Source organism: Colletes gigas, unplaced genomic scaffold (assembly GCF_013123115.1).
Source record: "Colletes gigas isolate AHSC1104 unplaced genomic scaffold, ASM1312311v1 Colletes_gigas_Sc00008, whole genome shotgun sequence".
In the NCBI taxonomy this organism is placed as follows: Eukaryota; Metazoa; Arthropoda; class Insecta; order Hymenoptera; family Colletidae; genus Colletes; species Colletes gigas.
This window is the reverse complement of record NW_025106637.1, coordinates 7,372,192-7,398,431: the sequence shown is the minus strand read 5'-3', so window position 1 is coordinate 7,398,431 and position 26,240 is coordinate 7,372,192. Positions and strand designations below refer to the sequence as shown.

The 26,240-nt window shown below is 37.1% G+C and overlaps 1 protein-coding gene across 2 annotated transcripts in view; it reads left to right on the top strand.

The window, feature by feature from the left end:
• LOC122396938 (neuronal acetylcholine receptor subunit alpha-7-like) overlaps positions 1 to 26,240 on the top strand; it is a 180,732-nt gene that overhangs the window by 45,182 nt on the left and 109,310 nt on the right. For both annotated transcript variants that reach the window (XM_043395733.1, XM_043395732.1), the window contains exon 2: positions 19,398 to 19,540. In XM_043395733.1, coding sequence (XP_043251668.1) covers positions 19,398 to 19,540 — 143 coding nt within the window. The remainder of the gene's footprint in view (positions 1 to 19,397; positions 19,541 to 26,240) is intronic.

The following is a 26,240-nucleotide window of genomic DNA, read 5'->3' as shown; positions in this document are numbered from 1 at the left end:
ATGGACGCGACATACAAATGCAGTTAGAAGTAATTTCTGACTCATAAGGAATTTATATTTCACGTAGGTTTCAAGAAAACACTCTGCATAAAATTTAGTCTACACTTTCAATCGTATGTATCATATTCACATACGTAACAGCTTACGCTATGATAACTATTAATTCAATATTATTAACTGCTGATATATACTGGACCGTACTACCATAAAAAAAAGTTCAGTGGCGATAAATCTGGGGAACGTGCTTGGTCACCGGTATCGGGTCATTTGGGCTGATCACGTTATCTTGAAAAATGTAGCATAAAGATAATTTTTAACTTCTCGTGAATAATGTGCTGGGTAATCATCTTTTTTTTTATGTCGTTTGAAATATTCTCGTTTATTTTGCCATCTTTTAACTGGTTAGAATTGGTTGAAATACTCTTGAATACCGAATGCAAGTAGAAAAATCAAGTAATAGTCAGACAGGTTAGACAAATCAAATAACCTACGTGTCAGATGCATTTTAATATTTTCGAATGACCAAAAAGCCACTTGTACTGCTAATTATTGGACATTTTATATATTTTGAGATTCAATATTCAACTTTCTTATATCAAAGAAGGCCCAAATTAAGGAGTATTTTCTCGAAAACGTGAAATGGCGACACACAGTTTCCTCTGCTCTTACGTGGTTCAGGAGATACCAGATAACCGAATGCAGCGTTGAATTTGCGATTGGAACAAACTTGGCCTGCAGATCGATGTAATTGGAAAGCAATCTGTTGTGAATCCAACTTTCATTCGACTTAACTTTCAGTTGGAAACAGTTACGAACTGCCAGTAACCGTAAAGCCCATTAATCCTGAATCTTACACTTCGGATGGGCATTTGTGGCTCACTAAGAAAAAGCACTCGTGAAATGTCCTTTCACCGGTAATTTAATTTTGATAATATGTGGGTTAAAAATAATGGATATGATTTTTTCTACGTACAAGAACTCAAAATTAAAGGGCATGGATATTCTTCAAAGCTCCACTCAATAATACAGCGGTTCAGTATGATTTGGTTACCACGTCTGACCAATAAGTTGATATTTCTACTTGCAGTAGTGCAGACGGACTTCGATAGGTTAAAGTTGAAAGGAAACGGAAATGTTTCGAGTTGCAAACGTTTAGTCAGCAAAATTTCGACTTACTTATCCAACGAAAAAGGGAACAAATGCAGTTATAACTATAAGATTGAAAATTCAGAACTTTTTCACTGTTAGTCTTGAGATTGAATATTCGAAAAAAACGAAGTGTTCAATAATGCATTGCAATAATATAGAAACAGTATTAATAAAACGAATTAAAAATGATGATGAGTGGATTAGGGTCGAAATTAGGCTCATTTGCCTAGCATTGAAGATGAAATGCCTATCCGAGGGACAAAATGATTCGAAAATTCGACGTTCTAATTATTTCAGAAAACGCACAACCAGTGAATTTGTTGCTGCATCGAATATTATATTATCAGTATAGAGATATATCGTGCAACTTGCAAGGGGGCTTCTACGCGTTAAACTTGATGACACGTTATTATTATCTTGATAATCTTAGATATTGATTAGCGCGGAGGATCAATAACCATTATGATGCGGTGGTTGATGGTCGTTGACAGTGAGTCATAAGGGATTTACGGGCACGGTATAAACTAGAAAACTTCGTCGAAAAGAAGAAGGTTAAAGCTCACAGGTGGTAGATTGTAATCTTGGCCCATAAGCGGTACTTTATCACTCGCCGCCTATTATCCACTATTATTCTTTCATCTCGGCTACAAAATGTTTTTCACAGCTTGTTCTGTCCGCTAATAATTTGCTGCATTCTTTGCATTTAAGCTACAAGCAATCCCTACATTAATGTTTACTTCCAACAATTTTATTATATTATAACTCCTGAGAATGCAGGCAAAGAATAGTTTATGCATCTCCTTATATACTATGTACATAAATAAAACACGTATCTAATAAATATAAAGTCTAAAATTGAAAGGGATCATATATTAAAATTTATTTGAAAAATTCAAACGCTAGTTTCATGTAAGTACTAACTCAATTTTTTTTTAAATTTGATCAATGTACTTATGTATCAAAGTTTTCAATAACTTTAGTTATTATAAGAAATACCTGACTACGTTATAATTTGAAAAGGGAAATCTGAGCGCGATACTTATTAACGATAATCGTAATTAAGCTGGTATATTAATTAAAACTGTACCTTATTTACGTCGTTAAATGTGTCTTACATTGAACATCTACAGCGTTCCCTTCCTCTCCGCAGTTTTGATGAAACTTTGCTGGTTTATCATTTACCTGTAACGACAAAAGTTTAAGGGATGAAACTATCCTCCAAAGTTTTATTCCATAATGTTACCTTCGAAACTATCAGAAATACATAAAAAGCTTTTTAATAATATTTTTCATTTTTCTTTCAAATACACAGTAAACATTGACGATCAAATACATGATAATTTTTTTTTTTAAATCAGTATTTGTTTCATTTCCAAGAATTTTTATCGAGTTTTCCCCGGAAAAATTATAGCCTCGCACAGTATCTACCCGGGAAACCAATCCAATTTATTTTTCAAGTGCCTACTCACTCTTGGAAATTCTATTTACTCTCATAATCATATTACGTCGATACAAAGTCCCGATGCCCGCTAAAGAGATTCGAAATTTTTGCCCGGCGAGTTAACAGCCATCTGGTGAACTTTGTTTTCTCAAGTTCTGCCATCTGCTGCTGGCGATGCTCTTCGCAAACATGCATCTCCGCGCAGGGAGTCAGTGCATAGTTTCGTTTACCACTCTTAGTAGTACACTCAACCATAGCAATATAGTGCCGTGTTTAACTATCTTCAGCCACAACTGTGCCAAGTTTTGAAATGAACCCTGGGCCCAAGAAGAAAACGGGCGTTCGCAAAATTTCCAGACTTCCAAGTGATATTTAGAGACGGGCTGCGCGAATCGTTTGGTGTTTTGATCGGGCGTTCAGACAGATCGTCTCGACAAAGTGGAAAATGCATCACAATAACAGAAATCGTCTTTGTAATTTATGGTGCTACATAAAAATAACACATATTTTGTGAACTTTTATATCAAAACGGATCGACGACGTACGAAAATAGGCATTTTAGAATATAATTGTATTTTAATATAATTCAATATGGCTACATTTGATTTAATATTTATACATGCATACCGTGTACCAATTTTGAATAATTTTTTTTGACATTTTGATCACTTTAAAATTGCTAATTAGCGACGACGGATTATATTTACTACCCTTTGTTGAAATGTAACGAAAATATTACAGTTGTGCTGTAAAGTATAAAATAATTATTTTCTTTGGGAAATTTCCATTTTAATCAGTCTAACGAACGACTGTCACATCCGTTTGGTGGTTCTGTTCCATAGTGGAACGGAAACGTGATCTACATCTCGAATCAAAATTTCAGAATTTCATAAGCTCCCGCTTTAAATTTTAAATGTAACCAACAGAAAAGTTTCTGCAACGATAGTTGAGAAAGTTGGGAAGCAAGTTTAGGTTCTCTCGAGTTGTTGTAACAGACAACATATTTAATACTTTGTTTTATACAAAATTTCCAACTAGCAAGGAACTTCGTCTCCAGCAATATATATTACTCAAATTCGCAATTTTAAAAATTCATTTTTAAAACCGACGACTTTTTAATGCACCGTGGCAAGACAAAACTGATGAACTATTTTTTCTACGAACATGACCTCTATGGTTGCAACTCTGAATTTAATCCAACACGTTTCCTCAATGAAATTACGCGATTTCCCGTATGTCTCGCAGCCCCCGGAAAGGAGGCTCCCACTTCTTTGCTTAATTGCTATAATCGCTATTCTCTAGCTGCGCAGAGTGAAATTGCTCACGGAAGGAAGCACGCACTGCAAAGTGCAACGTAATTATCTTGAAATACAGCGCGGAGCTAAATTCGCTTCACTAAACTGCGTAATATCGTACGCATTACAAGCCCCTATCCGAAATCAGGAAACTTGTAATGTTTCCTTATTATATTTTGGTCCTTGGAACTACTTCGCGTGTACCCACCATTTTCTCCAATTTGGGAGAACCTGTTCTGAAAGACTTTGCAAAAGAGCCTAAACTCCATATCTTCAACAAGATTAATTCAAAATATGAAAGCACAATTATTATACTATATTTATTACCCTATATTTCGTTTTATTTTGCCCCCTAGAACCATGAATAATGTTCAGGTTTTGCAGTAATGATGTATTTTGAACTGTTGAATCTTACTTTTAGTTTCTAACTTTCTCCCAAAACGATACATGTATACGTTAGATAACAATGTTAATTACACTATAAACTTGATTTATGATCCAATTTAACAATGCCAGAACTTCGAATTCTGAAATTTAACAAATCGCCCATTCGAGGTTTTAGCACAAACAAGACATGACATATTGTGTAATTGTGTTTTTCTAATGTGATGCATTGTATAACTAAAACTATAACACGATTATTTTATATTGCCAGAGTATCAGGTTTTAAACATTTTAATTTAAAAGTAAATAATTTATATCCATGTTATATTTGGCGTAGTAATGGGACCATGTTTTCCTCGAAGCTTTTTCTTCATAAAGGTATATAAATTTTGATTGGATTGCAAGATAAATCGATTACTCAACGAACGAAAACAATTTTATTATTTCCATTCGTAGTGAAACCGGCTCCAATGTTTTGAATAGTTATCCTCTTGAAGCAGGTATTCAATCTGAACATTCATGGCCGAACAACTTTTGTACGGAGGCTAACAAATCTCTTTCATATAATTTAATCATGCGTACTGCATTGAAACATCCAGAAAACACACACACACACACAGATAGAGCTCAAGTCGCTGAAACTGAAACAACTTCAAAACACCAACCTTCATTGGGCGTTTCACAGTCTGTGAGATCGCTTAATTTGTACAGGAAAGCTAAGAGAAATCTTAAACATGCCCTTTATCGCTTTTAATGAAATCTGGCAGGATAATAGATTCATATCTATAATAAGCACAATTTTTATTAGCACTTTTGTCCATTGCTGGTATTGGAAATATATTCGTTTGAAAATTTGCTTGTGGAAGATGAATAATTTCAGAATAAGAAATTTAATTAGTTGGATCAATAGTAGCAAATACATTGGAAATTTGAATTATCTAACAACATTTATAATATAAGTGGAGTTCTTTGAAAGTCGTTGATACGTTAAATAGCTGATGAATATATTCGAAAACTTGCAATTTGAACGTGTAACGATCAGTTTATGGAAGTTACTTTGAACCAACGATCGTCAATATTGACACGTTTTGATATTAAACTTGCATCGAATAAATATATACGATTTTCTGTACCCGATACGTAATTACATACTGAATTTTGTACTTTTGCATTTTTATGTTTCACAAATTCAGTTTAAATTTGTTCTCACGATCGAAGGAATAAAAAAATATCACCTCTGCTCGGTGATTTTGATAGCTACCTAAAACCTAATGTCGAAATATTAAATGCATGCTTGCATTAAATACTGACAGCGCCATATAATATTTACGCAAGTATATTATCCTCGTACGAGACTTACCCGCTGCACTCAACTCTTCGTGTACAACAAAAAGGTTCTAGCTCATCTATTTATAGTTCTTTGTACTATGATACGCGTTAATATGCTCGAATTGCTATCATTTGTCGATGCAAGTAGACATTTTGAGAAATGTGAATGCAACACGTGTATCCGGTAACATTTTTTGTGCAGCGGTACACGACATTTTCCGGAAAGAAATCAATCCGGGATTTACTTTTTTTAATGCAATACGTAGGACAAAATCATCGATATACCGAGACTTTATGGCGAAACAGAAATTCATCTTACGATATTTCGACCAAACCCTCGATGGCAATTGTTGGACACAGAACGAGAATGTTACACGAATTCGTTTCGAAAAATATTTCGTTAGAAATATTAATGGAATTATAGCGGCTCATTTAGTGCCATGTAGGGCATAAATAGATCGATGACGTTTATTATTAATAAAAACACATAACGACAGGCTACAGGAAAAGATTGGATCGAATTCAAATTCAAGCACTGCTATTGTTCGAATATTACACAGGCAAAAATTAATTTCGATCCAAGTTTGCAATGTTCTTAATATTTGACCACCCCCCTAGATTTTCGTCTATGTAAACCCAAATTAAACGATAACGTGGCCGATGGATACTTTCCGTTACTGGACGAAATCACATTTTTTCGCGTCGTTTTCACACGCAAACGCGATCGATGCCGTAAACGTTCACGTCGTAGAAAAAAACAGACTCGCACGTAACATCGCTGACGAATTTCTGAAGTAATATCCGTGGCCGCGGGCTGAATCTCGTCCGCGTTCCGCAACGTTGAAAAGCGTTCAATGATTTATTGCTTCGGCGATAGACTCGTGTCTACGACAGCGGTAGGAAGTCGTTGGAAGATAGAAATTTTGGGGATACAGGATGTCGTAACATAATGCAGTCAATAGCCAGTAAATTGAAAGCCGTTGGGTGGAAACGACCGCAAAGTTGACAAATTTTTGTTACATCACGAACGTTGCGTCACGTCATTCAACCCTCCATTTCACATTCGTATTCATTTATTCACGAGAATTGTAAAACTAAATATTGTGAAAGGTGAAATACTACTTACTTATTATCTAGACACTCGTAGATTCTGATTAGTTAAATTTGCTTTGTAAGTCGAACAGATGCAGAGTAGAGAAAAGTGATGGGATGTAATTTTGACGTGAGCGATTAGCGCAAGAATTAATTTAGATTGAGCACTCGTTACCGAGTTTTTAATTCAGAGCTAGTATTCTTAATCGAGTAAGTTCGCTGTTGATCATGGATATTAGCGTAATCGATAAGAGGATTCTCATTATGGGAAATGTGTGATTCATCAGCCGCGAAAAAACAATTCATAAAAGTTACGCCCGGAAGATTCGTGGATATTTAATTGGCGGCCTTTCCGTGAACTCTGAGCAGCTCAAGGGACTAAACTTCCTCGGGTTTTAGATCAGCGAAAAAGCTTGCAAGAGATAGTGCCAATTAACCGACATTCTACCAGCAAATTATATTAGTTCGCGAAGTTTCCTAATTTCCAAACAATGTTCGTAATGGTTTCGAATAAAATTCTCGGCAACGGGCGATGAGAATCTTCCGCTTGGATGTCTCCTTTCACCAAACTGTTCTTGTTTCGAACATTTCGCGCGCTAAAATTCGTAAATTTCCAAACGTCGTGACGCGGGCCAGCTTTTGTCGCGACGCTGCGAACGGATTAACGCTCCGAAAATGTTGAAGAAAAGAAGAGTCAACCTCTCGCGAGAGGGAACGACGATTTCCTAAAGGCAGAAACTTACGCGCAATAAAACGGCGGATTCGCCGTGAGTGCGCATCACGATAAACGCGCTCGCGAGTATCCACGTCCATTCGATTCTTTTCAGACCTAAAAGGATTGCTCTTTTCATTTCAGTTAAGCAGAGGCTGAACGCGCTACCTTCACAATACAGGGTCGAAAGTTGAAATATCTGTCAAGCTCTCGCTATTAAACGAAATTCTACTCGGAACTTCTATACGAATCCTCGGATTAGCTCTTTTTAATTTCGTTCCCGCGTTACGAACGCGTCTGTATCCTTTAACGAACAATATTGACTGCTGTTAGAAACTCATTTTCCTTGATCACGAAGCTCGTACTGACTTACCATTCAAACTAGATCACTTTTCTGCTCTGAATATAAAAAAAATTCAGTCGTCCATTTAATGTACTTGCGTATATGATTGATGATAAGTCTGAGCAAAAATTTGGAGAAAACTAAGTATATTATCTGAACAATAATTGATAACGTGGGAATCAAAGGCTGAAGTCTCATTAATTACACAGTGGAATAAAGATAATTAATCAGATGTTTCAGACGGGACGCCCCTGCACGCGCTCCGATTGCAAAAGCATCGGGGCAAACAAATACTTAAAGAATTAAATCCGTAACGTAATAATTGTACGCCTGGGAAATTATTACCGTTCCGCGTAGTTTCATCGACTTTGCGAACTTTGCTAAGTAATTAAATTTCGCAATAACCAGGATAGCCAGATATCGCGAGAATGATTTCCGTCGACGCGAATCGGAGACATTCTGTTCGTTTCTCCGTTGATTCTGCACCAAGGGAGGATAAACTTTTCCCTCCTTCGCGACACGGCAAAAACGTGATGCAATTTACGGAAGCCACCGACTAAATTTCACCGACGCCGTACGGGGGTTCGCAACAAGCAATTTTCGAGCCGTTTACCGCGCCGCGCCGTTGGCGCTCGGTTTGATAAACATTTTAATGAACGGAGTGCTAATACCTATAAAACGAAAACGCGAATTTATTGAGCGACTTGTTAAGCAGACACTGGCGACGAAAGAAAAATACTAAACAGTCGATCCGTTATATTACATCCACATATACGTGCAAAAAGACATTCGACTGGGGCACTCGATCAAACTTCCAAAATCAATATTTTAAAAACATGCTTCTGCTTTCATGTACAGGGCGTTCGGCCATATTTGATGAAAAATTGAATGAGAGATTCTGGGGGCCAAAATAAGACGAAAATCAAGAATACCAATTTGTTGATTGAGGCTTCGTTAAAAAGTTATTGAAATTTTTTTAAATCGTTCTGAAAAAATTATTTTTAGTTCTGAGGGTCAAGTACAATCATTTTTGGTCAATAGGTATACCACCGAAATCCTACGCACTTTTGAGAAAAAAATTCTTTACCAACAATGTCTGACTATTCATTGATATGTTTCCCTGAATTTTTTCGACGAAAAAAAAATTTCGAATCGTTCTGAAAAAATTATTTTCGGTTGCAAGGGTCAAGTAGAATTATTTTTTGTCATTAGACATACCACCGAAATCCTACGCACTTTCGAGAAAAAAATTCCTTACCGAAAATATAATGTCTGACCAAGCGTTGATATGTTTCCCTGAAATTTTTCAGTGAAAATAAAAAATTTCGAATCAGTCTGAAAAAATTATTTTCGGTTGCAAGCGTCAATTACAATCATTTTTGGTCAATAGACATACCCTCGAAATCCTACTCACTTCCGAGAGAAAAATTCGAGTAGTTGGACAAATTTTATTAATAATTTTGGTAATAACTTTTTAACGAAGCTTCAATCAACAAATTGGTATTCTTGATTTTCGTCTTATTTTGGCATCTAGAATCTCTCATTAAAATTTCTCCTAGGGGTGATCGAACCGAACACCTGCATGTATGTATTCATGGTTGACGAATACAAATTTTGAACAAATGGCCAACTCTGTTCGTCGTTTATCCAACCTAAAGGGGTCAAAGGTTGGCTGCATCATCAAAGAAATCGAAAAATCGAGGAATTTTTTTCGTCTTAGGGCAACAGGTAGGCTATAAATGATTATAATGCTGTTTCTAGGACGTCATACACATATTCTGTATAATTCAACGTATAGAAATTCATTCGTGACGTCTAGTCGATGGAACATTCAAATCTTTATCTGTTCGTTATGAAATACCCCGTTCTGTAGATGAAATTTTTATTTTTGTTTTTTATTTAGATAAGAATTTTGTCCGTCTCTGTATATCGAACAATCGAGTCGATAAAAATCAAATTTACAAAGTAACCGAAGGAAATAACAAAGAATTCAACATAAAAGAAAAGGCAGCTTTTATTCCACAATCAATCACGTGTATTCGTAAAAATCCTTGTAGCTTATTAAAACTGCAGTCTACTGTATATTTCTATTTTTCCGTCTGTATGCTTTTCTAATTTCGTTTTAATTGCTCCAGTTAAGGCAAAAGAACAATTTTAAACTCAAGCTTGAGACGCAGCGTGCGTTTAATGATTCGCTCGTTAAAAGAAACAAACTAACGTACAATCGCGTAATTCTGACATTAGCTTTAAGAATGTTCCATTTAACGAATTAAAAAAGTATCAGCTAGATTGCTCTCTCTCTAATAACTACCGTTCATTAAATTTAAAAAAACACTATTACAAGTTCTTAAGCTTTAATGCAGACAATAGTTTCGTTTGGAAGAAAGATAGACATATCGAAGTACAAATATTTCAACGTTTTTCGTATTTACGATTGTAGAATCTTGAGTGACACGCAGTCTAGGAAAGTCTGAAATATCGTGCTGATTCCGGAAGACCTACGTGACACTTTGGCAAATATTCTCGCAGGTCCCATGAGGCCAGTATGGCGGATGGTGTGTCCAAAATAACACGGTCACGTCAGACTACGTTTCTTGTATTTACGATAACCCACGGACATCTGTTTCATATGTAATACAAAATCATATAAGAAATTTTAGCTACTCCGACACCGTCCGTAGAAGACTTTTTCCGAAAGAAAGAAATTGAATTGAATCCAACATGTCTAACACTTGATTCGAATTAAACGTCGAGCAAGTAGGAAATCATTGTGCAATTAGCATATAATTTATTGCGCACTCACGAAGCATTTGCATTGTGTCGAACACGTATTGGATGCACCGTTGGCATCCTAAGAGAAATAATTTAATGGAAGGAACGCGGTAAACTATTTACTCGAAAATCCGTGTATTCGACATTCGCGCAGTGGTTCGGAAAGTCGTTTCAAGTTTACATCGCGGTTAATGGATATTCGCTATCTCTAATGAGTAATTCTCAGTTAATTGAATGTACCACCGCGGCGAATTTGAGGTACAAGATTAGGCGAGGAAAAGAACTTTGAAGTGCTTCGGATTCAGGGAACCCGAGGTGGAAGATTAAGTGGAAAAAGAGCTTCAAAGTTCTAATTACGTGGACATTGGAATCGATTTAGCTACTCCGGGGATGAATTGGAGGTTTCGTACATCCTTCAGCGGGCGAGCAATTTAATTTCTGCTCTCCATTCTCTGGAATAATGTTTATAGACCCCGTACCTCCGCGTAAATACATATCGTCTAATAACACTTTACGCCATTGTTCGTGTTAACAGAGACAGGTATTTGATTACCGTTCGAGCAATTCGAGTAATCGAATATCACAGAAAAAATAAACTACACAAGATTTTCAATCGTAGGTTCAGCCAGGCGATTCCGACACTTTCCTCCGACGTAAACCAGTCGCGAAAGTACGAGTGAATAATGAATTCGGGAAGTTTCGGGCGTTAAAAACGGAAAGGAGAATGATGTCGACGCTAGTCAGACGTGCAATCAAGTTCTTTCACCTGTTCCTAGATTGAGTTTACTTTCCGCGAGGTGCGTCGCGGACAACTGTTCCTCGTCACCGAAGTGCCAAGTAACAGAAGTTTTGAATCAACCCCTTTCTTTCCACGACTATTTTCGCGCCGTGACGGCGGTGCTTGTAACGAGTTCTACGGCCACGTAATCACTTTAGCAGAATTGTCAAGAACACTTTACGGTGTGCGCGACTTTTTGAAACCGCTCGACACACGCGTCCCTTTTCTCGCGTAATAAGCAGCGCTGTATTCATGAAAAATAAAACTTCTCCCATAAAAAAAATTGAGAGATCGCGAGGCATTTAAAAGCAATATAACATGTGTATTATATTATGGACTTCTTATAGTTGTCCTCATTTTTATTATTACGTTTCTTTACTTTACACAAATTGAAACAGTCTCTACGCCCATTTTATTTATTTTTGTGGGGTTGCTGAATTTATTGAAACTTTTCTGGTGATTATAGAGCCAAAATAAACAGCTGTTGTTCAAAAGGTACCTCAAGTACACTGGCTCAAAAATTAGTGTACTGGTTCTAAACATAGTGATTGGAGCTCTGGTATAAATACCAAGAACAAAGCCTAACTAGCCGCGTAATTAGAAGCCCTATGCAATTTGTGGGGTAATTTTTTGAGGAGGTTCTAGCGCGACATTAGCGATTAGCTAAAACCAGAAACCACGAATGGCGTCGTTGGTCAACGCCGTGCGACGTGCTCACGTGACGTTGCGTGACGGCGTGAGCTCGCGTGACAAGCTTCCTCGTTAACACATGCTAAACGGCCGTGAATGAACGGTTCCGTCGTGGTGGTTCGCTTTCTGACGCGAAAACGTTTGCTCTGGACTTAATTAGCATGCCGACCGCCACACGGGTACTAGGTAATGGACAATAAAACGACAATACAGTCGAGTAATTTTGCCGGTTGTCTGGCCGTGTTGCCGTTTAATAAACGAAATTCCCAAATCTACCAATTATCATCGTCGTAATTTCGTCGACGGTGACATAAATTATAACAAAGCGTCGGAGGGTACAGCGATATTTTGGTCAGATATCCCGGGTCTCATTAATCGATAAAGATCTTCCTGTCGGGGTCAAAATGCTTACCCCATTCCCAGCGTGTGCGCCGCCATGTTATTAATACCGAGAGAAACGAAGATGAGATGAACAATTACATGCAAGGATATTTCGTTTTTTATCTTCTGTGACAACTGTCAGGAATTTGGAAATCTGTATAGTCTTAGAAACCGTCGATTTGGATGTAACTTTAATTGTTGATTTCTCTGTAACTGTCAGGGTATCCCAAGGCATGTAACGTCACAGTAATTGTGTTTTCCCAATTGTATCGGTTGACTGCAATTGGAAACCAGTGATGTCTATAGTATCAACGCCAGAATTGCTAGTTGAAAATCGAAGCACCGAGCACCAGAGGAGCATATGTCACATTTACATCGGTTTTTGGTTTGTTATTCTATCGAATAGCTCCTGCAACCTAACACCCTTTCGAGCAGAACGCGATTCTATCCAAAGTAAAATATATATACGATTACCGGTTAAAACAATTAGAATCTATTACCAAATCAATAAAATAAAATAAATTTCAATATTATTTCCTGAAAGAGTAATAGAATTATTCGAGAAACGAGGAACGAGAATTTTAGATAAAAGAGCAAAAAGATCAAGTGCAATCAAACTAAATATAAAATTGAAATCGAAAAATAAAAAATAATATGATCAAGGAAAAAATTGAAAATTAAACTGTGTACTTTTACAATATAAAAATGAGCATAGCGTGTGGTAGTGCAGAATAATGTAGAAGAAAAATGAGAAATATTTTAACATATAGATGAATCGTAACGTTTCTTCGAGAAGATCGTTTCCGTGCCAGTGTCCCCGAAAGCCCAGCGATTCCCTTCGACCGTTCGCGAGTGTACACAAGAAAATTCCTGAGTGATTCTATTTGCCTCCGAATTTGCCTGGAAACCAAACCCACGAGAAGGTGGGGAATGGTCAGGGGTCAGTGTTTAGAACCAATTCTCGCGGAAATCGCTACTAGAAGCGTTCGTCCAGCTCGCCTTCGTAACTGAGATGGGTTGAGGCTGCGGGCCACAACCTTATAGACCACTCGTTTCCACGGACCGTTACTTTGTGTCTGACCAGACATGAAATATTGCCCGGAAACCAGCGGCCATTTCCACCCGGTTTGTTGCACCGCGTCTCATTCTCGACCCTGGTATTAATCGCTGCACGACGTACGTCCAGGGTCTTTAAACAATTTTTAATCGTGCAACGTTTCAAGCAATCGTATTAAACGCGTCTGTGAAAGCATTGTGTCAAGTTTCTCGCGATAAACATTTTTACACGAATATATCGTGACGTCTCTGCGGTGACGCGAATCCCAATGTTTGGAAATGCTTTCATCTCCGGCTGAGCAATATCCTTTTGAAGGGGTTATGGGAAATTACACTGGGAAAATGTATGCCTATTCGCGAACCTGCAGGCTTAAACTTAAACGTTTATTTTAATCCACTTCGTCGTTTCTTTTTGTTCAACGAACATTAGTATTTTGAACTCAAATCTATCGAAATTGTAGAAAGGACAATTTTGCTAAAATATGTATAATCCAGAACGATTTGATGACTATTTATAACCATTATCCATATTTTAGTCAACTAATTAGGTGAGGGAGCAAGTCCATAGAAATTGTCTTATTTGCTATTAAATAAATAATAAAAAGGTTGTTATTTTTTTTCTGTTGGGGGTTTGTAGATATTTCAATCTATTCTAATTACTTAGAACACGTTAATATCAACGGAAAGTAGATAATATCATAATTAGTGCGTACGAACACCAAAACAAGTAGAAAGATCAAGCATTGGTCAGACATGCCAATCAAATCGCATTTAATCGCACGCGTGGTCGTCGAATTTTCAAAGACAGTTTTTCTCTAAGCTAACATTTCTTTTTTATAGTTAATGGAACAATTTTTATAAAAATTGCAATAAAAAATACACGAGAAATATTGTAGATGTTGGAAATATTTAAGGCAAATCTACTCGATTGATCGAAGTATGGCAGATAGCCTTCCCCGGGCGTAACAAACATTTTAGTAATTTACAACGTAATGTGTACCATGGGTTTCGAGGGGGATAAATCTTCGTGTCCGGAGGTGAAACGTCACCGAACCCATTTCTTTCCTGATACGTTCCGAGCAGCGCGGCTTTCTGACTTGATCTTTATTTATGTGCACGAGAAATATGGAATGTTACGTCCCTGTTGGCGTCATAATTCAAATTCTCATAAGTCTGTTTCGCAGTACAAGAATCCTGTGCCACGAAGTGTGTTCGAAACGTCACGGCACTTCGGAATGGTTATGCACGAAATACGCAAGCGCGAAAAAGACCGCCGCAATTTTTCATTCGTCCGTGAAATTATTGGATACTGTCTGTCACTAGACGACCCTACTTATATTTTGGAAAACTATATCTGTATCGAATCTCACCGATTTCGACGTGTCTTTGTGTCTTCGTAATTTAACATCGAAACTAGTACGCAAATATATGCGTTTTAAAATTATATTTTGGGCATGGATTTTCTTAAAGTCTTCTCCGTAGATTTTTGAACAGTTCTCTGTATTTTACGACGTGCAAAATCACGAGTTTTTGGGGTTTAATATTTAATTAACGAGCTCCTGAAAACAAACTGGTTTTCGATTTCTTTCTGCGATTCGTAAACCGACTTCGACTGTAAAGTTTCCCCGTCTGATCTGTCGTGTTACTATGTGATAAAAGATCTCTATTCCCGTAGGATCATAAATCTGGAAGTGTGTACGTACCGGCGAGTATGAATCTCAAAGCTTTCAACCGGGAACAACCTCTCCATTAATCGATCCCATAAACACCGTTTAAGCATGACGGAACGTGACGAGAAAACTACCCTGGGAAATAGATATATCTCGCGAAATTTCCCTCGCAATGTAACTAAGATAATTTATTCATTGAGAAGCTTTTAACCAGTGATGCAATCACGCGCGTTGCGAGTAATATCGAAACACGACAGAATATGTTTTAACTCAATATCACTTCGACAAACAAAATTAGTGCTTATAAGTGTACTAGAACTCCGACAGAACTTTATTTCAAAGATGGAAAATATCTTCGTCGCTTTATTAAACCGAACTTTAAATTCACTGTGTCGAGGAATTTTTAATCGAATTAGAGGACACGAGAAATTTCTTCGCACCATTAAAATTCTGATTATTATATTTAAAGGAGAATTTGTACAGAAAGTCATTTACCCTCCCTACTTGACAATCCCATAGGGCGGATTTTAATAGGCTCTTGTGGATTTTAGCAAGTAGACAGGTTTAATGTCATACAACGATCCATCTTAAGTCTTCTATAAAATTTTTCAAACAAAAATAACGTTATTACATTCATGACGACGTAAGTAAATTCTTCTGGATGGCTGCCAAAGTCGAGCAAGTTTTATTCGCGTATGTCGAATACAAGTTTCTGATTTAGTCGCAGACTCATTTTACGTAAATTAAATCTTATTTATGAATTTTTTAAACGGACATTCGGATCAATCGTTATTCGTGAATAAAATTTGCTCGATTCTGAGCGCTTTAAACGCAATTTAGTCGTTCTTTAGGTAAAAATCACTCCTTAAAGTTATGGAAACCTGTTGCAGTACACTCTGTATAAGATACGTAAAATATAAGGGAGGGATACGGTTGTCCAAATATATTTCTTCGTCTCGAAAATTAGTCTGCACAAGGATTCTGTGTTTACTTTTAAAGTTCAACCTTAATCATTACTGAAATTTAAAAAATAGAAATTAATGAACGAAAACTAGCCACAAAATCGTTCAACTGGCACAAATTCTTGCCATTCTGGAGATTTTAAATTTGTCTAGAGTAAGATTCACTAAAAATCATTTCATTGCAAAATGAAGATCTAACATTTCTCACTCTGGGCAGGAAAAAAATTTGTCAGACCGTGATTTCCTATTTACTAATGCAGCATTTACGAAATGCGTCTTATGAAATATGATCGTGTTAATAAAAATGGGTCGATTGCGCCCCATTGTTTCGTCCAGCGGAACGCTGCATTCATTGAAAACGGACTTCATTCCACGATAAAATTATCGACGTAAAAATGGTTCGATCGTGATAATGGAATAGTACTTTTCTTTTGTAAAAAAAAATTAAAGATAAAAAATACATAAATCTTGGCTTCCTTAATATTCGGTTTTTAATGTTTCCGTTTTGGCGGAAATGTGTAATTGCTACGAAATAAAAGAAACGGTATTTAACCACGTGAAAAAGAGTATTAAATTTAATAATCAAACTGTATTATATGTTTGCTCTTTCAATTTTCAATATTTATACTATTACGTTTCGTTTGTTAAGAGTAACGAAGTTAATATAAGAATCAATTCAATTTTTCTAATTTCACACTCGGTCCAATCAGTCTGCAAAGGGATGTTACGCGATTGTTTAGGCATCAGATAGTGTATGGATTTATTTTATAGTTTACGCGATTTATATTAAAATTAACAAAACTATATTGGAAAGTAAAAATAAATAATTATATAGCAAAGGGTTAGAAGTTTCTGGTAGACCAAATATCTTAAATGCAAAGCTATCTGGCTTAACGACTGTCATGGAACAATTTAAAATTCGGTTTCTGCCTTTGTATTACGAAAGAATAGCCCCGTATCGAGGGGTGTACGTAACGTACGTACGTATACGCGTACGGAATGCTGAATGCTAGCTGTTCGACATCGCAAACGCGAACGCTAACGATACCATTTGCTTTGTGCCAAATGCGACAGCGGATCAGCACGCGAAATTTTCCCTTATGGAATGAAATTTACGTAATTGGAGTCGCCCGCAAAAAGTCTGAAACAACCAAGTTGCGACACACAGGGACGAAAGTTTCCCTGAAATTAACAGTCATGTGAAACTTCAGCCCCCTTCACGTTCCTTACACTGTTTCGCGTGCACTGTTCCTATTCGGCAACTTGTAAGCTCAATTTCTTAATTATTGCTGCCGGTATTCAAATTAAACGTTTGACATTGTAGTTTCGATGCGATAGATTTGAAAATTTTTAATTGTACGATTTGTACTGTAAGCAACAATGAAGTAAGCTTCTGACTAAATATTGTGTCAAAACCATTTTCACTATTTCTGTTTAACACGTTCAATGAGAACGTTATAACTCAAAAACAAAACGATATCAAATTAGGAAATTTTAAACCCAAGTTTAGAATTATAAGAGGTTGGTGCATCTAAAATGATGGATTTTATGAAGGAGAATTAGAACATTATTCATATTAAATGAAATAATGTCCGTACAAATTCTATTTTTTGGATCATTGAAGTTTTCAGATTCGACGAATGCCTTTCGAGTTCCTCTTCGTCGACAAAAATGTGTCCCCTTTAATATACCTGGATGTTACGATGGTTCGTATCTACAGAATTAATTACGCTATAGCGAAGCCCTTAATACATCTTGTTTCGCGAAAATAAGATGTCGGGAAGAGCGTCTAGCGAGCAACAGGAAATTGGAGAAAGAGGGAGAGAATTGTCGAATGCAAACAGAAAGAGAGAGAGTGGGACAAAAGAATATAGGGTAGAAACCGGGGAAAATGGGAGATTACGAAGTTGTATATTCGTGAAAAGTAGTCCAGAACTTTACCGTGGTCCGGCTTCTGTAAAATACCAGCACGGAGATTGGGCATAAATCGAAGGAAGATAAACAGTCCTCGAAAACACTCGACAGAAATTTGTATTGTCCTTATTTTCTTTTACTTTCGTTCCTTTTCGTCGACGCGAAACTATGCGACATCGATAGGACGAGGGCCAGTCACCGATAACAGGTCTCCGAACATCGTCCAGTCACTTTGATATCCGGCTTTCGGGGTCAAATACACGTTGCGTGGAATTTAAATATTCAATGTCCGCCATTCGCGAGAAGCGTGACATATCTGAAAGGAATATATTTTTCAAGAAACGAGAAATTCCTCTTTTTATTGAAACGACTGTAACGATTTCGTCGCTTCTATTTAATTGTAACATAAAGAAGGTCAATTAAATACATTTTATTATTTATTTTTACAACCGTACTTATTTATGTTACAATCATATACGTTGATTACCTACACACGCGTGTCTTTATTTTACATGCACTTATTTTAGAGTTTATTTAAAGCACTTGTAGTTGTGTCATTATCATCGTGTCACGTTGTGTAATTGATTTTGAACAGAAAGAGACAAAGAATTATACATTCGCGTACGATCGTTACAATTTTTTTAAAAATTATATTCTACTCTTTGCATACTTGCACACAGTGAATACGAAAAAGGGACTTGGAAAACTGATTATATCGATATTTTCATCGTTCGTGTGGAACATCACCAGTCGAGCTTTCGCTTCTTTGAAACGCGATGAAATTTACTCGCGTCTCTGACACCTGGAAATCACGGTCAAAAGGAATTACTTGTCTCTTTCTATGCACAAATATGTTCCATGTCGGTGTGCGAAAATCGTATAAGCTTTACGGATATCCAGGGGCCATCGCTATTGCCCTCCTCAGCAAAAATGCAGTCACATGCTTGATTACAAACGCGTAAGAAAGACTTAACTTGATCTTCAGTTTCCGTCACTGTTTTGCTACTTTACGAATTCCTTGATCCAACCTTTTGTAACACGAAAATTTTCTTGTCATTAATTTACCATATGCTACATTCTTGTTCAAGGAGAGCAACGCAGTCCTGAACATGTACACTTCGAACCACGCCAACACTTTCGTGTTTCACGTACGCAATCTACAGAAATCCGATTCGCACACTTATCCGGTCAAGACAATACAACGCATCGAGAGAAACGAGTTTCACGGAGCTGCACGAAGAAATTCATTGGTTTAAATTTCCGACTGACTCGAATAAATTTGATCGACTCACGTTTATTTTTTTTTTTGAAACGATTTCTGACAAAGCGAACGCGCGAAGTTTCGAAATAATGCGAAAGCGTGGACGTGGCTCGAGTGATTGGAAGACTTGGTTGGCGCAATAATGACTCAAGTATAATAATTGGTTAGGGCTGGTAAACGGCGGTTTACACGAGAAACGGCTGCTAAACAAGCTGCTGGATTCGTACAACGTGCTGGAGCGTCCGGTGGGCAATGAGTCCGACCCCCTCGTGTTGAGTTTCGGCCTTACACTAATGCAAATAATCGACGTTGTAAGTTCAGACCACCAACCTAAACTCTATCTCTGTAAAGAACGCATAAATGACCTTCTCTCTACTTAACACGCACACCGCACACTGCACCGCAGAGAGCATACGCAAAAGTGTACTCGATCGTCGAAAAGTGCGAGTTAAGCGAGTTGCAATAGACAGAACGTCCTTTCTGCTGATTTTACTTCGAGTAGTTGTAATTAATATTTCTGCATGCGATTTTGCTGTCTATTATCTAAGTACATTAGTCTAAATTTTATCTCCACATGCATGCACGGTGACTCACATACTTCGAACAGGAAAATTAGACGTGGTACGATAACGATTTTCCTTCGTAAATATTGAACTTTAAACAACTTCTTGGAACCTTTGACGATTTAGAAAATTCTAACTTTGTTGTATCGATCTTATTATAAGAAACAAAAGAAAATTCAAATTGTATAAATTTAATCATTAGAACATTTCTGTATTAAAATTTCGTGACTGTGTTAACGTTGAACGACTTACATCTTTTAGCCACTGCATTTTGTGATTTATAAGAAATTAATGCTTGTATCGAGTGATCCAATAAACGTCTAATTTTTCGATCAAGTTACTGAAATTAGAGGAAGAGATTTTTAATTACTATTGCATGTTTCGCTAGAAAAGGTTTCATGGTTGTAATGGAACTCGTAGATACGAATGCATTCCTTAATCCCCTTAAGTAGGATAATACATTTTGCTCCTGTGTCGTGCCAAAGATATTACTGTTTCTTAAATTAGTGCCATTTATTTACTATCTTACTCTAAACTTTGTTCCTTCAAATAATCTTCGATTCTTATTACTCGTCTGACTTAAAATCGTTTAAGTTTGTACTCTGGTTCGATTAAAGCAGTTTTATAGTAACGAAGTAAAACGTACGAAACTTTTCATTGTCTGCATCGACGATACCCCCAATTGGATTTATTGCATTGTTCAGTCAAGCAAGAGGTCGGGACCGCGATTGTTAGGATAAGTACAAAAACTTTAACTTAATGTGGGGTGAACAATGGGTGTTTTCGCGAGCCAGAATGCTGTGTTTCCAGATGCGACCGAATGTTTGTGCAAGCGCATCTGCAGCCAGTAATACAGACGTCAAAGTCCAACGAACTCCGACGAGCGGGCAGGCCGAGCAAAGGTACTGTGTCACAGAGTATCAGAAATTTTAATATCCCGCGACGAGTTTCGAAACGACCTCTACTCTATGAATATTCGAGAAAATTTCCCGATCAGGCTCGATTCATTTTCTAACAATTTTTTAGGAACTTCCCGCCACAGCCAAATAGGGGACGACACGATACCCGTATTTACTCGATCAGGACACTTTACTAATGCAATTTTCGCGCATGTACGTCGCATCTGGGAGCACTGCTCTGCTACGAGCCAATTTATATTACAGTAGCACGTGATGGGTGGGAAGCAACCGCAGGATTAGGTCTCGTAAAGCGCTCGAGCACATAATAGGAAGTGGTGGGAGACAGGACCCTTCGTTTATCGCGTCACACGATCTACGCATGCGCGTCTCGAACCTTATTTTCGCTTGACCGAACAATACATACAGAATCAAACGCCATTTGGGCACCGGGAGGACTTTACGCCATTTCGATTTTAAAGATCCCTCGTAGAATAATTCTAGAAAAAATATTTATCAATGAAAGTAGTGATGTATACTTTAATTACATTTTTAAAACTACCAAAGTGTGTCTCGCAATAGCTAAAAATCGAAGTGGCGCGGTTGAGACTCTCCTCCGTGCGAGGCTTTTATTTACATGCACAAAAAGATGCTCGCGTCTCGTGAAGCATCCCACAACCACGCATGCATCTCATTCTTTTACGTACACGCACGTTTTCCACGTACGATCGATTCGAGGCCGTTTCACGGAAGGAATGACGTTTAAATGAAAAAAAAAGACCAATCGTTGATATTACGACTTGTCGACTGCACCGCGTTCGCGTGAAAGGTGTAACGAGTGAATGCAAGTGCCCGCGGTGCACTCGGAACCGATGCACACGCGATGCACTTGCGGTCACATCAATCATAGCCTAGACCCGACGTCAGTTTCACCGTTAACCCTTATGAATTATTAAACGAAGACCTTGTTAGTTTAATCCACGCATTTTCCAGTTTGGCCACCCAATTTACTTCGTAATTGTTCGTGGCTGCACTTCACGGACTCCTGTTTCTTTGGCTTCAACGGTAAATTGCTTGCTTCACGAGGCGATACGTATATCAATAACAAGCAGATAACGAGAGAAAAAGTATAGCTACTCGTACTTGAAAAGAAATCGTGTTCTCACTGTTAAAATCAACGATATTAAATCTGTACATACCGAGCGGCAGCGTATCGGAAAATCATTTCCAACCTTTTAAGCAAGTCGCATCGATCACTGTCGACAATCGTAATCGAGATTTCAATTACGTTTCGATGTTCCCCGGTAGAGGTTCCTGAAACAATAAAATGTAAATCAGTTGAAAAGTTTGTCTACTTATTACGTATAATATAGAAACCATCGGAAGCACGTGTATTTTCGCATGCGTAGAATATTATATAAAAACTATCAATGGATAATATTCTACAATATATGTTACATTAATGGTATCTAACAGTTCACGCGATCCACTTTACACGTATATGTTTTGTTCCTAATCTTTCGTTTGAATAAAGCTGGCTCTTCCATTCAATTCGTTTCAGTAGTAAAGGAAAAGCGTCTTTTACTTTTATTTGGCTCAGTGTTCAATTATCCAGGAACGTGACCTCCAAATTGTTCTCAGCGGCGTAATCTTCCAGTATTTCCCACCCCCCGGTATTTTGTTACAGGAGGTAGGGTGAAATGGCTAATCGAAGCCGCTCGAAAGGGGTGCCTAAATCGATCGGAGAACTTTTAATTTCCGAAAACGTGTACGAGATCGTGACTGCACGAAGGTGGTGCATCGGGTATCTCCGCGAGGGAGACAATATCGTGAATTTTCGTAGTCGCACGCGTGCACGGGAATACAAATGGCGCTTACCGCTCCTAAATAACATGCAACGAGCACGGACGAATATGCCCTGCGCATTGTTTCGCCGCGCCTATTTTCCCGTTTATCGTTCCCTGTGCCCAACTCCTGTTTTTCCAACGTCCCTTTGTTCCTCCGTTCTGCCCGCCTTTTTTCTCGCAGGACTATTACAATTCCGGGCCAGGATTCGGCCTCTGATTTATTATACCGATGCGAATGACCACAAAGAAGGACATTTTTGCATAAGCTCGCGTTATTATAATCAATATTGCTAAATCATTTCCATAGATTGATTCTAGAAATTAAAAATATATCATTTCTTTTCTGACAAAGAATACAGAAATTCAAAAAGTTTTAAAATTTAAGGGAGTATTCGAGGCATATATAAATATCTATCCCACAATTTGTTCACTTTAAAGTGTAGAAATTGACCCTCAAATGTTTTCTAGATTGAATAAAAACAAATATGTGGAATTGAAAATAAGTACCAGTTAGTTGCAATAGAAAGACGAGTTAACTCAATCCACCGGGTTTGAAAATTTTTTATTAAATTTCATCGTTACCGCGGACCACCAAGCTATTGGCCTAATTTTATTCCTTTTGACGAGTCGGAAAACTTTTAAATGGATCGTTTAATATTCCTTCGTCAATAAGTAATGTAACTGAATTAGTCTTAGACAATGGAGTGCTCTTATTTAGTAACTTTTTCACAAATTCTCGATAAAGAGCTTAGCAACTTTACAGTTTTATTTTAAAATTTATTAGAAATCGATGGAACTACAGGCAGAATTTTTTACCAAAATGAAATTATAATTGTGTCGCCTTCATTCCCTTTTTCATTTAATTTGAAGTTAAATTTCGAATTCCTCTTCAGCAAAAATCTGTTTACTAAATAACTCTTATACATTTTAAACATTAATATCTACTATATAGTAAAGGGATTAACTGTATATTAAATGAAAAGTCGTAGTTTCTGTACATCTCTGTGCAATAAGAATCTTAAAAAATCATAAGGTTGAATGAAAAATTGAGAAACAAAGTTCATATGTAACAATTAATTCCTACACTATTCCTAAGTCTACCTCAAAGTGTCTTCATTTAATTTATTTACTGAAATAATTACGACATCTTTCTTAAACGAAATAATTTCAAGACATCTGTAACAGAAGTTATCGCTCGATAGAACTGTTTACCAAGTACCAGCACTTTCTCGCGCAGACATTTTGGCACGAATCAAAACATCTGGGTTCATGGACTTGGCGGTTCTAAAAGGGCTAGAGTTTCGCCGACTGCTACCCTCTTGACCTCTTTCAGAGATGTATTGGTCGACGCCCCCGAGAAAAGTGACTCGAGGAATCGCTTAACTTAACACAAATAGACCGATCAATTAACTTTGCTTCGCCCACGCGGAGTCTATAAAAACACGAAATTCGTCAGCAATATGTCAATTAACTGGCGTCAATTTTCAAGGTATATTTCTCAAAATTTTTCCACAATTTTCTCTAATCATAACTTTGCTTATCGGCAAACAAAAAGATCGTTTATTCGATTTTGTCGATTTTGTCACTTTCGTCTTATTTTAGTATAGATATCGGTCCTTAAAAGATTGGCCACCTGTAGGCAAGCACCCTGTATGAAATACGAGTGATAACTTTTCTACGACGTGATAAAAATTCATCAATATTCGCGGGGGAATCAGTCATGTCCTTACAAGTTAAAGTTCCATCGTCTTTTGAATAATTTTTTCTGTCTTCCTTGAACAAACCCTAACGTTGTTTCGACTTTCTTGGCAGGACGAAGCAACAGAGACTTTTTTTTATAAAATCGAACATGTCAAGTATACCAAAAGCCTAGTCTGTGTACCCTTATCATCGAAGAAACGGATTTCCTTTCCCTCTATCTGACTGTAGGTACTTATTGTTAGTCGCCAGGATTAGCGAAGTTTCAAAGCTCACAAACAGTACAAGCAACTATCTTAGTTTCTTTGTTCTGCCTGTTTGTATGTGTCATACAATAGTTTCACCGCTGGTAAGAGAAACTTATACCGTTATCGTCAATGCCAGCAATATATTTTAGGGCATTCCCTTAGGGCTGATTCCCTCATCATGAGTTCGCCCCACAGCAAACAAATTCGTTGACCTATCACGCTATTTCTGTAATACAAGTTTTTCTATAAATGAATTTATAACGTTGCCGCAATTAAGTAACGTTCAAAATAGCCGATAAAATTTAAAATTCACCAAATTTAGTAAAATCCTGCCTTTAAAACTGCTAAATTAACCCGCACTTATAAATTCATTTGGATAGATTGCATTAAACAGTGATAAAGCGAAACGTAATTTGTTTCATATATACACAGCGACACGATTAATTTTAGATGAAAGAATCTAAATGTAGAGCCCAGAGAATATCTGACTAAAAGCTTACTCAATAAAACTTGAAACGAACGCAGAGAGAGAGTGAAAAATGATCGGTGATCTTTGTCCCAGGAAAGAATTCCTAGAAATTAATCAAGACCTAGAATTCCTGTTCTTTTACTCATACATTCAACGATTCGAACACTAAAGATATTTCATACTAATGTTAGGCCCCATTTATTCTCAGGATGCTCGTAATGGTAGTTTCCTTGGTGTTCGAAAGCTTTTGAGAAATACTGGGGTATTAGTTACATGGTTTGGAAGAGTTTTCAACAACGGGCCGGCGCACCACATTTTCATACGCGATTTTATGAGTACCAGCATCCCATTTTTTGGATGTAAAAGATTTTCAAAGGCTTTGCGACATAAATTATACCTCAAAAATCATTGTTAAAGTATTCTAAAAGATACTGAATTTGAACACTGTACAATCGTCTATTTAAATATTGGAATCTTCAATTGCCATCACCATTTTTATTGTAATTTTTATAACGTAAAATTTTATGATTTAGTAAGTTACTTTTCATGTTGTATTTATTTTTCATCGACATGATAAAGTATACCAATACTTTATTGCTTTTATATACAAAAATACACCGTGTTACATCCGAAAAAAACGTTTACATAATACGAAATAGTTAATATATAATTTTTTGAAACAATTGTTTGTCTTGGTCGTTTTGATATTCGCGGAGAATTCGAAAGTCGTATCGCGCGAATTACTTTAAGTTTACCCGTGCTTTTTGCAAAACATTTTCGCAACTCCAGCGAAATCTGGAAATGCTAGGAAAAAAACAAGACCGTCGCGGAATACGTTCGCACAATTCAACCTCGATTGTCTCTGCAGAAAAATGTTCCCGCGTTTAAAACGGTCTTTACAACCTGCGGAACAAGGCTTCCCTCTTGTTTCCAGGGAAACGTCTGAAAAAGAAATGTGTCGATGAAAAAAAAATACGGTAAAATTTCAGTTATGAATCTGCACTTTGACGTCGCGGACAATATCAGCCACGGACGCTGAAATCGTGCAGAATCTTCACGATTCACGAGCCCTGCCATAACTTCTGTTACAAGTGTATTTGATTATCATAAAATAAAAAGGAAAGGTTAATATTCCTGCTCTTCGTTGTACAATTTTCAATCATTGGTCATTGTTATATTATATTGAAAATTATTTCTACTAAATATTTACAGCGCGTATATTATTCACAATTTATCAAATCGAACACTTTTATTATAGAAATTGGTCAAAAGGTTGCATCAATTGAATGA